The sequence below is a fragment of the Hoplias malabaricus genome, chromosome 5 (genome assembly GCF_029633855.1).
Source record: "Hoplias malabaricus isolate fHopMal1 chromosome 5, fHopMal1.hap1, whole genome shotgun sequence".
Classification (NCBI taxonomy): domain Eukaryota; kingdom Metazoa; phylum Chordata; class Actinopteri; order Characiformes; family Erythrinidae; genus Hoplias; species Hoplias malabaricus.
This window is the reverse complement of record NC_089804.1, coordinates 39122495-39138273: the sequence shown is the minus strand read 5'-3', so window position 1 is coordinate 39138273 and position 15779 is coordinate 39122495. Positions and strand designations below refer to the sequence as shown.

Genomic DNA, 15779 nt, shown 5'->3' with positions numbered 1-15779 from the left:
GTGAGTGTACAAACAAAGAGGAGGTCATAATGTCATGGTTGATTGGTTTAGGATATATAATTATGTGATCATACCCCACCCCCATTGACCAGTCTCCAGTCACTGTTACCCTACTTTCCTGCAGTCTGAGCTCATAGGAAAAGCCCTGCACTACAAGTTGGGGATTGGCTACTAACGTTGGTGACTTAAGATACAACACCCTGCCTGTTTTTGGAACGCTACCATTTGAAAGTGGAAACCCTCAGCCGTGTTGGTGACTTTGGTTATTTTGCACATGATACACCTTATGCCATAAACCACACACACACACACACACACACACACACACACAAACACACACACACACATGCTAACAAGGTCAAACCACTTAATTGTCCCAGTGGGGGGCTGTTTCATTTCAGAAGAAAAGTTAAAAGTGTCCGTATATTTTTGGACCAAACTGTGTAACTGAGTCAAAGCCCACTTCTAATAGAAGTCAATGGGCAGTTGTTTCAGCTCAGCCAAGCACTGCTGGAGTGTTCCTTTAAACAGAGTAATGCTTTTATCTCATAATTATGGCAGTTACATTAATGTTTCACAGGTAGAAACCTATTATGTCCAATTAAGAGGCAATTGTGTCCTTGTTAGGGAGTTTTTTCATCCAGCTTTGATCTTCTGGTGCACAGGGGTTTGGATGCTTATGCACGCTGCATATTTCATGCTTTCCTTTTTTAACAACTGCAGACAACTTATTTTAGCTTGTTTTTACTATAAAAATAGCGGGAAAAAGCATCGAAAAACATGTAACAAGTGTAGAAAGCTTTGAGGGAAGTAGGTTTGCAAGGCAGTGCTTATGCTTTATTCCTATTTGTAAGTTATGTGTGTGTGTGTGTGGTTTCATTTGGCTTTCAGATATATTCATGTGAATGTGTGTGGACTGCAAAAGAAATAAATCTTGTACACACATTATAGGTTCTATAGAAGGGTGTGTATATTCATGCGCATGTCTTATCCTGTTAGTATGCTACAGAGGTATGAAGACAGACTGTGTGCGTGTGTCTGTGTGTGCGTGTGTGTGTGCGTGTGTCTGTGTGTGCGTGTGTGTGTGCATGTGTTTTTGTGTGTATGTGGCATATGGCATGTCGTTATGCTCTCAATCTTAACCCAGCCGTTTTGCCTCCCCTCTCTCTCTGCGTGACGGAAGCACATGCTCGCAGGAAAAACAGCGGACTGCAGCTCTTCAAGGGCAGCGTGCCCCTCACACACACCTTGCTGCATGAGCTGCCTAACACACACTACACACACACCACTTCCATTCAGCATTCCTTTCTTTCGCTTAGCTTTATAATGGAGACCAAGTGGAGTCCTTCTGGAGGTGAGGAAGTGACCAGGCAAGGTACTGTATATACACACACTCTCTCGCTCTCTCTCTCTCTCTCTCTCTCACACACACACACACACACAGAGAGAGAGAGAGAGAGAGGGGGAGAGAGATAGAGAGAGCGAGAGAGGGAGAGAGATCGAGAGAGGGAGAGAGACATAGACAGTGTTCCCTTCAAAGTGTAGTGTGCCCTACAGTGATGTTGTGGAAATATAAAATGTGCCATAACTTTTGAATGAGACACATTCTGTTTTCTTTCTACCTCACTATGTTCAACTTCAGCGAATAAACAGTAGCTATGAATAAAAATACGGGTGGCACAGTGTCACAACACTGCTATGGTGTCGCTGCCACCGAGCTCCAGGTTTCTGGGTTCAAACCCTGCCTTAGACATGGTTAATACTGCCTCACGATCTTTGAAGAAGTGTGTTCTCTCCGTGCCTGTGATGGTCTCCTCCCACAGTCTAAAAACACATTAACACTGATGTAGAAAAGACACTCTGTTGGCGGTTAATTCATTAAATGGTAAAACGTATTAAGAAATATGTGCTGGAGTTGACAGGGTTAATGTCAACTGATGGGAAAAACAAAGTGAGGTTGGTGTCTGGAAAGATCTGAGTGTAGATAACAGAGTAGATGGATACAGGTTCACTATTTGGCAAATAACAGGTCACCATTGCCCTTTCTATCTGTGTGTCATAACTGATTATTAATGACTATTATATATGTATTGACAACATAAATAATAAGTATTCATAATTTGATTTTTAACCATTTATAAACCTTTAGAAGTGTAGTCTTTTTCTAAAGTGGTACCCATAAGTGTGAGTGTGTGGACTGCTGCCCTGTCCTGGGTGTGCTCCTGCCTTGAGCACAGTGATTCCAGGTAGGCTCGAGACACACCACGACCCTGACCAGCATGAAGCGGTTACAGGAAATGAATGAATGAATGAATGAGTGATGATGTCAATGTTTGCTGAGTGACTACATTTGAGGGTACGAAGGACACTGTGCCAATCAGATTTCTCTTCAATGCTGTGGAGAAACACACAACCACACGGCAATCCACCAGCTCCAGTCCTGTGAAGTAAACCCACCTTTGGAAGCCTCGGTGCCGTAGGGGTCGGTCAGATAGGGAAGCCAGGCGTCTTTAACGGCTGATTTGAACACCTCCCGGTTGTCCAGACTCTGCAGCGGGCGAAAATTATTTCGCAGATACTCCACTGATTTCACGTGATCCTGCTGCTCTGTGGTGAAGATGGAGTAGAAGGCCTCCAACTGGAGAGAGAGAGAGAGAGAGAGAGAGACAGAGAGTGAGAGAGAGAGAGAGAGACAGAGAGTGAGAGGGAGAGACAGAGAGAGAGAGCAGTTTTATTGCTCAGTTACACAGAAGGAGAGATCTTTGTGCCATAAGTTAACATTCTTATTTCCAAAGTACTATTTGAACAGAAATCATTTTACAGGAGCTGCAGGTTGAGGCAGGTACGGTCATTTAAATATTACCAGAATATCTGTGATTTTAATCCTATTCCATACCTGTAAGACCTGTAAGGTTCATGCATATTCATGGTTATACCCCATCCAACCTGTGCACTTTGCTCCCTATCTCAGTTCAGAGCAGGTTGTAATGTGGTGGGAAAACTGCGTTGGTTGCAGTAGCCAAGAACAATGACTTTAAAGAACGCTGTTCATCTGGTCATAGCAAAAAAAAAAACAGCTTAGATCTAGAGTTCCTTATATGGGCACGACTACAGAACTATATCATGATACTGCAGGGGTAGTATGTTGTAGGAGAACTGCTCCAAATACTTACACTGTTAGAAAAAATTGTCACTGTGGTGGTACCATCAAGGGTACATTTTCTGTACCTTTAATTAGGAAACATAACTGTATTTATTCTATTATAATTCAAAATAGTTGTATTCATGCTCCATTTCTTCTCCAGGACTCCAGAACTAATGCTCTTTAAGTTTACATAGTTCTTTAAGAGAATGTGATGTAACTTTAGGGGACACAACTATATTTTAACACCACTGTTTGTACCTTTAGTTACAATAATGTACCTCTGCCGTACCTTTTTTCTGAGAATGTTTAAACAAGGTTTTGTTGCTTTAAAGTGCATAAAAAAATGAAGAAAATTTGTCCTTCTTTTGAAAAGTGAGTTTTGAAGGGACAATGTTTAATACTTACACTCTCAGAAAAACTGTGGTGGTGTCCTCAAGTTAGGAAATATAACTGTTCACACACTTAGAGCGTAGGTACCCCAACTTCCGGCCACTTTAATTACAATATTGGAAATCTTAGCTAACTGTAAATAAACAGAAGGACTTTACTCACTCAAATCAACATTTTTCAGGAGTCAAATGTGTGTAGATTAATGTCCAAGACTTGCTTGACTTTGAAAGAGAATATGTTTTTAGATAAAAACGCTTTTGTTTAAGTAGGTGCCAATACTGCTAAGATTACTAGCGCCCGCTAACTTCGGCCACCTCCCCTGTTTGTGACAGTCAAACGAGACCGTTGCTACCACATTCAGTGGTTTTGAGAGGTTCACAATGAGATTACGTTTGTCCTGTGTTGGTATCCGTACTCTACATGTAAGGATTACAATGGCGGTAGATTTTCCCCTCAGAGAAAAGGAAGCTAACCGCTAAGCTAACTTTCACACTGAGGTAAATATCCGTCGCGAAATGGAAGTGTGTTGTGTTCCACATGCAGTTTTGCACACAAAGAATTACAACACTGTTAGAGATACTTAAATATTGTTTAGATATGTGATTTCCTGCAAGACTAATGTTTACATGCCCTACTAAGGCTTGAACTTATTGTTTTATTGTTTTACCCAATGCGATTAGCGAAGAGAGAGAGCGGAATTGAACCATATACGGCAGTGGCCGAAATTAGGGGAAAGACTGATATAATTTCCACTGGTTTCAGGAGTTCTGTTATTTTATTTTACACGGTTCTATAATTAAAGTTTACAAATATTCACCTCTCCATTTGGAGAAGAACATGTAACGTACCTTTGTACGCAACACAACTGGACTTTAACACCACTGTTGCATCTTTAAAGGTACATTTACACTGTTTGTAACCATACCGTAAGACATGCACTTAATTCAAATGCTAATATCTAGATAATGCAAATTATAGTTTAAATAAAAACAACAACAACAACAATAATCTGACCATTCTCAGTACAGACACATGGAAAAGTCATACCTTTGTCCCAGGGGCACACATAAGCATATCTCCAACTATGCCACTGTGTACCCTGAGAACGTAGCTAAAGGGTGGGACATAAAACAGCCATATCAGAATAGCAGCCATTTATGTGCGCAGAGCTGCTTCTACGCAGAGCCTCTAACAGGCCTCCAGAGAGGCTGAATATGCTAGATCTTTATATACAAATACAGAGAAATCTCAGCCCCAGCTTTATTCACACTAAAACCTCTTCTGAGCTACTTATTTACACACTGCCATCCACTCAATTCCTCAATGACTCATCTCCCAGGATGACCACTCCACCTCCCCCAAAACACTGGTGAATCAGAGTACAGGTGCGAGAGAGGAGGACGATCAGAACCAAGCCAAGCGGAATGACCACATACTCCCACGCACTCACACCTACACACAGAGACATACACACACACACACACACACCATTACAACACAGCAAACTAAACACCAGCAGGACCAGCTGTGGCTAGCCGACGGTCTCCCTCTCTCGGCATCTACCTATACCTTTCTAAATGTGTCTATGACTCCATTCCATTTCTCCATTCAATCCTTCAATCTACACCTCCCTCTCTCTTCTGTCTTAAACTCTACACTTTTCTTTCATCTCCCTCTCCCTGCAGTTCATTATTAAGAATCTAGATGACCACTCACTACCACTGCTAAAAATTCAGCTTACAAGACAATTACTTAAATGTACTTCAGAAACCGATGAGACATTTAGAAAATGAACCCTTTTTTGGGATAAATATGAAAGGTGCCAATATGACACCAACTTCTTTGTGTCATAATATCAGCCCTAGGTAAGACCTAAATGGTTTTGTTAGACGGGCAATAATAGGGACGGATGGACTGACCAGTGGACGGATGAATGGACAGACAGAAAGACAGACTGCACTGAGATACTGTGTTAAATCCTACACTGGCGTTTGCTCTGCGTCAATACGTCAAACTAATGTAATGTTTTTATCTGTTTATCTAACATCGGGTTCGGTAGAACTGGCAGTGACCTACAGCGCACACACACACACACACACACACACACGGCCCTCCACTGGTACAGAGCCATGCGAAATAATCTCTTAATCGCAATCTTAATCTGCTTGTCCGTAATATGGTCAAAACCCCTGGTGTAAACAGCTTATAGAGACTGAAATCTAGTGTTAGACATGGGGTGGGGTGGGGTGGCGTGGGGGGATGCTCTTCCTCTGCCTAAATCACAGCCCACCAATAATCCTGGAAGAGAGTGTGTGAGCATAGGAGGAAACACTGGAGAGAGGAAGTAATCCCTGATGAGAAGCCGCAGCATCAGGCCGATGTCAGTCTGAATGAGAGCGTGTGAGTGTGAGGGACTATGAATGTGTGTCCCATTAGATATCCTTTTCAGCACATGGACTCCGAGATCAAATATGTCTGCATTAGAAAGCTGAATCTGAAAGTTCATCAGCTCTGTGATGATATTCTTGTACTAATCTTCCATGACATTTATCGTTTTTTTTTTTTAAATGTATACAATTACAGTGTTATTAATTCATTATGGAACTACATACTATTACAGTGATATAACAGTTTGGCAGATCTGGTGTAACAGATAAGTGTGACCGACACACAGCTCCAGGGTCCCAAGGTCCTGGGTTCATTCCTCCATTCCAGTGGGTTGAATAGCTGGATGCTGCAGGTCTGTGGTGGTTGAGGAGACTCCCTTATGTTCTGAAATATGTACATTTCCACAACTTTTTTGCACCTTTCAAAGCACAATTACAGTTTATTTGATGAAATAGAACATATTTACTTTTATTCCTCATTGAAAAGCTGTTAATTTAATTTTCACACTAAAAAACAACAGGTCATCGTCTAACGTTTTTCAAAACTTTACATCATTATCATCATCTATCCCACTTAACCCTTTCAGTGTCGTGGTTAGTACTCTACAGCAAACATATACAAGGCTAGAGGTTTTGGTGTGAAGCTTATACAAAACATATTCAAGCAGATGTGTCAAAATTCTTGAGCGAGGTGGATACGACATGTCCGCAGGCGCTCCAGACATTTTAGAGAGTGTGTGTGTGTGTGTGTATGTATATGTGCATTTGAGGGATGGCATCGATTGGCTCTAAAAGTACCTTAGAGCTATGTCTGTCACTCGCCCTGACCTACTTCCCCCACTGATCAGGAACAAAGGAGGTAGAGAGAGAGAGAGAGAGAGAGAGAGAGAGAGAGAGAGAGAGAGAGAGAGAGAGAGAGAGAACGAAAGTGCACTGTGTTCCTCTATAGTCTCCCTTTTATCTGCCTCACTGATATTTCCTTCAAAGCAAATCACAGGAGGAAAAAGCAGGACAAAAGATCTTGCAGTGGTGTCAATCGCTTAAAAATGCCCTCCTAATGGCCACTAACAGGAGTAAAACGGACGAAAAAAACCCTCTCTTATTCTTACGAATGGCTGAGTGCGGTGACTCTACAGAGTCTTTCTCCACTCTTTAAAGAGCCTGTATCAGAGGAAACAGAACTACTCACACACACACACACACACACACACAGTGCATGTAAAACCTTAAAGTTAAAATGAAACAAAGATACATACAAAAAAAAAAGAGAGGAGAGTAAAATAAGGAGAAGAGGAGAGAATGAAAGAGGAGAAAAAAGGGAAAGAAGAGAGGAGTTGTGCACATGGAGGAAGAAAGAAAGCTGAGGCTGGTCTAGTTAACACTCAGTCGCGTAGCCTCCTTCGGCTGTTTGTTTCCATTATGGAGCAGCACACAGCTCGCTACATGAGCCGTCTGCGTCAATTAGCAAGTGCAGGAGAATGGGGGGAGGCAGGAGGGGAGAGAGAGAGAGAGAGAGAGAGAGAGAGAGAGAGAGAAAGAAAGAGAGAGGGTTGAGAATGGCTCTGTCTTTGTAATAGTGGATAATTGGGCAGATACTGGGCACTTAGTCTGCTCCTTAGTGTAAAGTGCTATGCATTTCCAGTAAGACCCCATTTTCCACCCTGCAGGATTTACAGTACCATTTAAAACTTTGGATTCTGCTACACTTGAAAGCTTTTACCAGTTTTTACTATTTTCAAGAACAGTAAAACAGAAATCAACCTCATAAAACGGGATGTAAGAAGCCCACTTTGCTTTGATGCAGCTTTTGGCATCATAGGTTTCTCCATTTCTTCTGAAATCTGGATTTTGAACTAATAAGAAGTAATAACAGCGTCTTCTCATTGTGGGGGACTGGACATGGGGACCTTAGACTCATGTGTAGCTGCTCCAAGGCATCCAGCTCTATTGGCAATGCTTTCCTTTGGAGATTACAGCTATGGGTGCACCTTAAAACACACTCACCTGTTTGTAGGAGAGGAACACAGGCCGGCTGAAGACTATCCACTCCACCACTTTACTGCAGGGAGGCGTGGTCAACGAGCCCACATAACGGTAGTAGCTTCCGATGGACGATGGCAACAGGTCCCTCAGCACAAAGGGCTCCAGAAACGTTTCTTTTTCTGAGAGAGAAATAGAAAGGGGAAATCAATGTGGCTGAATATTGAGTCAGACAAAACATACTGTCAATACCTGCTCATACACAGCAACATATTACCTGTATATTGGCTGTGTTCTGCCATACATATTGAGCATTGTGTCATATATATGGAGGTATCAAAGTCCTGGCGTTGAAAGAAAGTGTTTCTCTGATTTGACATGCAGGCTTGGATTCTTGTTGATTCCTCAGACATAGCTCCATAATGTGTTAGTGTCACAGTATTCGTAATTTAGTCATTACAAGATCATATGTCATAGGATTCAGGGCTTACTCTAATGTTTTCCAGACTGATCTCAGTCTGCTGTGTTTGTAGGTTTTGATGAGTTATCACGAAGAAGAATTTGCAAGGTTAGGAGTCAATGTTCCTCATAACTGTGTTATCAGATTGAGTAGAACACAGCTGGCTCTGTGCGAAATGCTTTTACTGTGTGTTGAGCTGCTAATGAGCAAGAGGGATGATTCACATCCCTCTACAAAGATAGTAAAAACAGTACAAAACAGCCAGAATTAGGCAAAACAATGACTCGCCTAACACGACTACTTGTGTTTTTTAATTAATCATACACGTTTCTGTCAATATCTTCCAAAAATATTATTCATTTAAGCCACAATCCCAGGACCCTGGAGCTATGCTACCTGTTGCATCCGTGTGCGGCCCTAAACAATGTTACTGAAGCACAGCTGAGGGATATTTTGAGCTTTTGAGTTATAGTATTGATCTTTTCATATTTTTTATATTCATTCATTCATTCATTCATTATCTGTAACCCTTCTCCAGTTCAGGGTCGCGGTGGGTCCAGAGCCTACCTGGAATCATTGGGCGCAAGGTGGGAATACACCCTGGAGGGGGCGCCAGTCCTTCACAGGGAACACACACACATTCACTCACACACTCACACCTACGGACACTTTTGAGACGCCAATCCACGTGTGTTTTTGGACTGTGGGAGGAAACTGGAGCACCCGGAGGAAACCCACGCAGACACAGAGAGAACACACCACACTCCTCACAGACAGTCACCCGGAGGAAACCCACACAGACACAGGGAGAACACACCACACTCCTCACAGACAGTCACCCGGAGGAAACCCACACAGACACAGAGAGAACACACCACACTCCTCACAGACAGTCACCCGGAGGAAACCCACGCTGACACAGGGAGAACACACCACACTCCTCACAGACAGTCACCCGGAGGAAACCCACGCAGACACAGCGAGAACACACCACACTCCTCACAGACAGTCACCCGGAGGAAACCCACGCAGACACAGGGAGAACACACCACACTCCTCAAAGACAGTCACCCGGAGCAGGAATCAAACCCACAACCTCCAGGTCCCTGGAGCTGTGTGACTGTGACACTACCTGCTGCGCCACCGTGCCACCCATATTTTTTATATATTTTATATAATATCATTTATATTTTAGATTATTGAGAGTTTGCAAATCCACGCAACATGCACATGCAAGTAAGAACATGATGAATATCAGCATCTACTGCTTTAAAATAGAGAAATAAACCTGTTAAACCGATCAGATTCCCTAATTTGGCTACTGCTCCATATGGTCTTAGTAAAAATACACAGAAGCTGTTTAGCCTGTTCTGATTCAGATTATCAGAAGCTATTATCTTCTTCTTGTTGTTGTCCCCCCCCAAAAGCAGCCAAAGTCCACAAACACACCACAGAGTAAAGCTGACCAACACTATGCAGGCGGCAATCCATGCTTTTCCCTTCGTAATCCCGCTTGGATTGAATAGCTTATCAGTCCTGACCTACAGGACCAGCCGGACATACGCCACACGCCACAACAGCAACCGTCCAAACGAAAGCGCTTTAGGCTTTATGTTTCCTCCCTCTTTCAAATACTTATAACACATGCACACAAAGGATTTCTCTTTATCAGCAATCAAGATAAACAGAAAGGAGGCTGTGGAATACGGGATGCAGTGGTGACGTAAGCAGAGGAAGATAAATGGTGGGGTATAGCTGGCCAACCCACTGACCTACATTTCAAACGCAAAAAAGGGGGAAAATATCCCTGCTACAACTGGGAGTCCTGTTCAAAAGAGCTTAGAAACACACGGCATCCGACTTAGCCAGAGCCGTCAGGATTTTTAAAATACCCTACAGCTATGTAGAGGGGAACCATACGCACACAGGCACTCACAAAACCATTCCTGCCATCAGGCCGCTTATGCAGTTGCGGCCTTTAAAAATTAATTGCCAATCAGAGACCGGGCGTGAGTCAGCCGAGACTTCAAAGTCTCCCTGAAAGGCCGAATTAATGGTCTCGTAACACCCTCGCGCTGAGCAGGAATGGAGCTCGGCTCACTGTTTGCTCTCCGAGACCCCCAGAGAAGGGGTGTGTGGATGGATGAAAGACACACTGTTAGTGCAGTAAGGGTTAGGAGACTATCAGTGGAATAGCTCAGATATTCTGAGGAAAATCTCCTTTACACAGTTGTCCACATACATACGTCTCGTACTGGACTCATGAGGCTCATGAACATAACACACAACACTAGTGATGTCCCGATAAAGTTTATTTTGTATCTTTTAATATGAAGTATCTGCCGATACCGAGTCTTGATCTGATACTTGTATTGTCCTATATATGACTGTTACACAGTGTACACTTCAAATACATTATTGTTATTAAAGACTAAGCAGCAGCTCTATGAAAGTGTCAAACAAATAAATCCAGTGGAATTTGAGTTCCTAACTTGTGTTTATTGATAGTCAGAAAACACGTTATTTCTTAATAATTGAAGGAATAAGGTTTAAAAGACCGTTGGTCCCCCCCAACGCTGTTGGGAAACTCTAATAGGCGTCTTGCCTGTGACGTAGATGGTGGACAACAACTCTAGAAGCTGCACTTAATTTAATGCAAAATGACGAAAAGGTGTGTTGTTTTTGGCTGCAATCATTCACTGTGCAGTGGGACATTTGTGCACAAATGGCCCAAAGATCCCAAAATATCCAGAAAATGGACTATATTTGTCAACTTTAAACGGGCACTTTGGAAAGGACCATCCGCTCACTCCGTTATCTGTAGCTCATTTCACTGGCGCTTTTCCAACACTATGGGCATGTAAGGACACCAACGAAAGGTGTTCAAGAGCCTCTGTAACATGGAGGTAAACAGGGTAAGGACACTTACTTCGCCTGTTTTAGTTGGTGTTAGTTAACGTTAGCTTGACTTGCTAAACTCGTTGGCTCAGATTATACTCGGCTACGTAGCTGCATTACGGAGGTTTATAGTGTCGGATGAATTCGAGTTTGACTTCGATCACATTTACAAGAATAACGGTACCTCTAAATTTGAGTTTAGCTTATTGCTAGGCTATTGTCATGAATAATGTTGGTTATTTAGCTAGATACTGTCATAACAGTCAGTCATAACGGCGTTGTTCAGCTGTTGTCCACCAGTGACGTCACGGTTGCGTTCGAGAATTTCCGTAGCGAGCTCGGGTTTTTCCGTCAATTTAATAAAATTGTCTGTTTTAAAACAAATTAAGCTGCTATTTTCATTTTAATTCATACTTATATACGTCAGTAACTACAATAATGTGAAATATTCATGGAGGTCCATTAAGTGGTGCTTAGCCTTTAAACTCAGCTCATTGTGTACTCCACACTGAATATCTCACGTAAAAAAAATTGCCTCCACTTAAGCTACCGCTAATGTTTTTCTTATAACAAACTCCACCTAGTGTAGCATTGCAGTAATAAAAATAGAACATTTCAAAACTAGTAATATAATCCCAATACCACATTGAAGTGCTCAAGTAGCCTAACATTAACCGTCACAACAATTAAAAACCACAGTCCCACTCTGTCCATGTCACAATTGAGGCAAGATGCAGACGTACATGCAAGGAATATTTAATTAAACTAAACCAATAACAAACAGAAAACAAACACAAGCATGGAATCAAGAATACAAACTAGAACTTAGTAGAACATAACTAGGACAGGAACATAACTGTGAACTGGTGGCAATGTGTAAGACAACTGACAAAGAAACACATCTACACACACAAGAACCAACCAGGGAACACTGAAACTAAGGGACTATATATACACAGAGCACTGACAAGGAACACCTGGGGACAATAACGAGAGGGCAGGGCTACAAGGAGACTCTGATGAGAGGGCGGAGCTAAGGCGGGACTAGGGCGGAGACAGTAAGAATAAACAGAGCCATGTGCTAAATGAGCACATGGTGAGGAAAACAAACACAGGACGTGACAATCCAGCAGAGTTACCGCTGCCACCTCAGACTTTTATGAATAAAATCTCCAGAGGGCTTTTAATATGAAATGACAGATTGTCATCTGTTTAAAACGCCATAGATGTTCGGTTCTGCACACACAGATTGCCACAGAGAAGAATGAAATGGGACACACACAGGTCATTATGCTCCGCACCCGTCATGTGTTAGAGGGCTATAAAGTCACCCGATATTGTTCTGTGTAGCATTTGAGCTACATCCACGGAGGTGAAATCTGAACACTGGCACTGACTAGAGAACAGCCCACAGCCCCAACAACTGGACGTATCACTGTGGTATGAGGGTCCATGCTCACGTTTGTGAAGTTGGAATCTGGGATGAAGAAGGAGCGGAAAGGACTGTGTGATGGAAGGAGAGAGATCATTGAGATGTATGGAGTGCTGGGTGTGTGTTTAAGTGGCTATGCTAACACGGCAGGGCTGTGTGCATATTGGAGTCAGGGTTGAATGAATGGCAAACCACATAAGGTTGGAGTGGAGATGAGAAATGAGAGAGAGAGAGGGAGAGAGAGAGAGGGAGAGGGAGAGAGAGAGAGGGAGAGAGAGAGACTCAAGGATGTGGCTCAGTAGCATGGTAATGGATGAGTCTAGAGTCTTAAGTGCACACACACACACACACCCACACACACACACACAGCTACAGGGCAAAATTCTCCAACCACAGAGCCATGACCAACCCAGCCAGCCACTGGGTGTCTGCCACCCAGAGCCTCTCCGACTCTCCCACAGAGCCTAAGAAGCCCTAGAAACTCAGCGGTTCATTGAAGGGCAAGCACCCAATCGTCTGAATTCGAACCCCTGCAGCGAGGGAATGCAACCAGTGTAAATAACTTACAGTAAAACCAATTCCCTTTTGCAAGCTTTCACAGCATAATAGCAAAGTGGGCCAAAAATGTGCTGCAAATTTCACTAAGGTGTTTTATGGTGATTTGAATGAATCGTACAGTCATTTGGAGTGTCTTATGGCAATGCAAATAAATCAGAATGCTCAGCTGTGATTTAAATGAATCCTTCATTTGGCAAAGGATCATCCATGCATGTGCTACAGTTTAGAATGAATCAAACATTCATACTGTGTGCCTCGTTTATTCAACAGAATCAGCTCAAAATGCTCAATGATGATTCAGGGAAATCGTCTGTATTCATCTCAGGGGAGAAGTAAGTGTGGAAATGCTGGTGTCTTAAGGTGAATCAAGTGAATCAGTTCAGAATTTTCAATAGTAATTTGAACAAATTAAGTATTTGATGTGTTTTATGTCCCCTCCAGGGTGTATTCCCACCTTGCGCCCAATGATTCCAGGTAGGCTCTGGACCCCCCGCGACCCTAAATTGGATAAGCGGTTACAGATAATGGATGGATGGATGGATGTGTTTTATGGTGATTGCAGAAAACAAACAAAAACAAAGAAAAAAACAATACTGAACGTGTGATTTATCGTGATTCGGTGGGATTCTAAATCATTTCAAAATGGTCCACCAAGGCACCAAGGTCCTGTTCACACCCTGGGCAATCCAATCACAAGTGGGCAGCACACATACAGGTTCAATTCATCTTGAGGAAACGTTGTAATTCGGTCACTCAAACCACATGGGTGTGGTCTGAGACACATTCATTATCTGTAACCCTTATCCAATTCAGGGTTGCGGTGTGTCCAGAACGTACCTAGAATCAATGGGCGCAAAGTGGGAATACACCCTGGAGGGGGTGCCAGTCCTTCACAGGGCGACACACACACACACCTATGGACGCTTTTGAGTCACGAATCCACCTACCAACGTGTGTTTTTGGACTGTGGGAGGGAACTGGAGCACCCAGAGGAAACCCACGCAGACACATGGAGAACACACCACACTCCTCACAGACAGTCACCCAGAGGAAACCCACACAGACACAGGGAGAACACACCACACTCCTCACAGACAGTCACCCAGAGGAAACCCAAGCAGACACAGAGAGAACACAACACACTCCTCACAGACAGTCACCCGGAGGAAACCCACGCAGACACAGGGAGAACACACCACACTCATCACAGACAGTCACCCGGAGGAAACCCACACAGACACAGAGAGAACGACACAGAGAGAACACACCACACTCCTCACAGACAGTCACCCGGAGGAAACCCACACAGACACAAGGAGAACACACCACACTCCTCACAGACAGTCACCCGGAGGAAACCCACGCAGACACAGGGAGAACACACCACACTCCTCACAGACAGTCACCCGGAGGAAACCCACGCAGACACAGGGAGAACACACCACACTTTTCACAGACAGTCACCCGGAGGAAACCCACGCAGACACAGGAAGAACACGCCACACTCTTCACAGTCACCCGGAGGAAACCCACGCAGACACAGGAAGAACACGCCACACTCTTCACAGTCACCCGGAGGAAACCCACGCAGCCACAGGGAGAACACACCACACTTTTCACATACAGTCACCCGGAGGAAACCCACGCAGACACAGAGAGAACACACCACACTCCTCACAGACAGTCACCCGCTGTGTGTTTTTGTGTGTGTGTGTGTGTGTGTGTGTGTTCTGACTTGTGGGCCAATACGGCTTGCGCTCTGACTCACAGACTGAAACGTGTCTCTTGCTCATTATGTATCTCTCACAAAGACGTAACAATACAAACACCTCTATATAAAATGTTATATTTAATATCAACCTGTGTATATTTGAAAAGCAAACTGTTCAAGGTTTCTGTGGGCGTGTTTATAATGTTTCTATGACTAAAACTCATTAAGTTACTCAAGTGCTTTTGCAAGACCTCCGTTATATCTTGCTCGTGGGAGCGCCGACTCCGCCGTTGCCCTCCTCCAATGGAAATAATGTGAGAATTCCACATTTCACAAGTGGTCACAGGAGATCCATTTAAATGCCAGGTGTGAACGGCTACGTGCTTTGGCAGTCATTGTGATCAGATCAGCCAAGACTCATATTAATGCCAGGTGTGAACATGGCCTAAGGTATTGAAAAAAGTTGCTGTTATTTGAAAATGATGATGGTTTACAAAAACAATAACATGACAGATTTGTTTCCCGTGTGTGTGTGTGGTAAACTGACAACGAAACAAAGAGCCCAACTGTAGCGAGGAGTAAGAGAAGAAGACCTCTACAGAAACAAGCTCCTCTGTTTTTATTGGCTCACTGTAAGACAGTCTCTTTTATGACATCAAACTCTGATTAGAAATCAACCGAATCAGTTGAATCTGTTGTATTTGACTCCTGTATTTGACTCAGAATAGTCTGAGCCATTTCTAATGGAGCAAACATTCATTTGAAATGTCGTATGGTAATTTAAATGAACTGAACCAGAATACTTTGTGGGTTTATGA

General features: G+C 43.2%; 1 protein-coding gene across 1 annotated transcript in view; it reads right to left on the bottom strand.

The window, feature by feature from the left end:
- LOC136697311 (receptor-type tyrosine-protein phosphatase gamma-like) overlaps window positions 1-15779 on the bottom strand; it is a 291083-nt gene that overhangs the window by 9519 nt on the left and 265785 nt on the right. Inside the window, exons 8-9 of the mRNA XM_066672345.1 lie at window positions 7927-8084; window positions 2458-2638 (exon numbers count right to left, since the gene is read on the bottom strand). Coding sequence (XP_066528442.1) covers window positions 2458-2638; window positions 7927-8084 — 339 coding nt within the window. The remainder of the gene's footprint in view (window positions 1-2457; window positions 2639-7926; window positions 8085-15779) is intronic.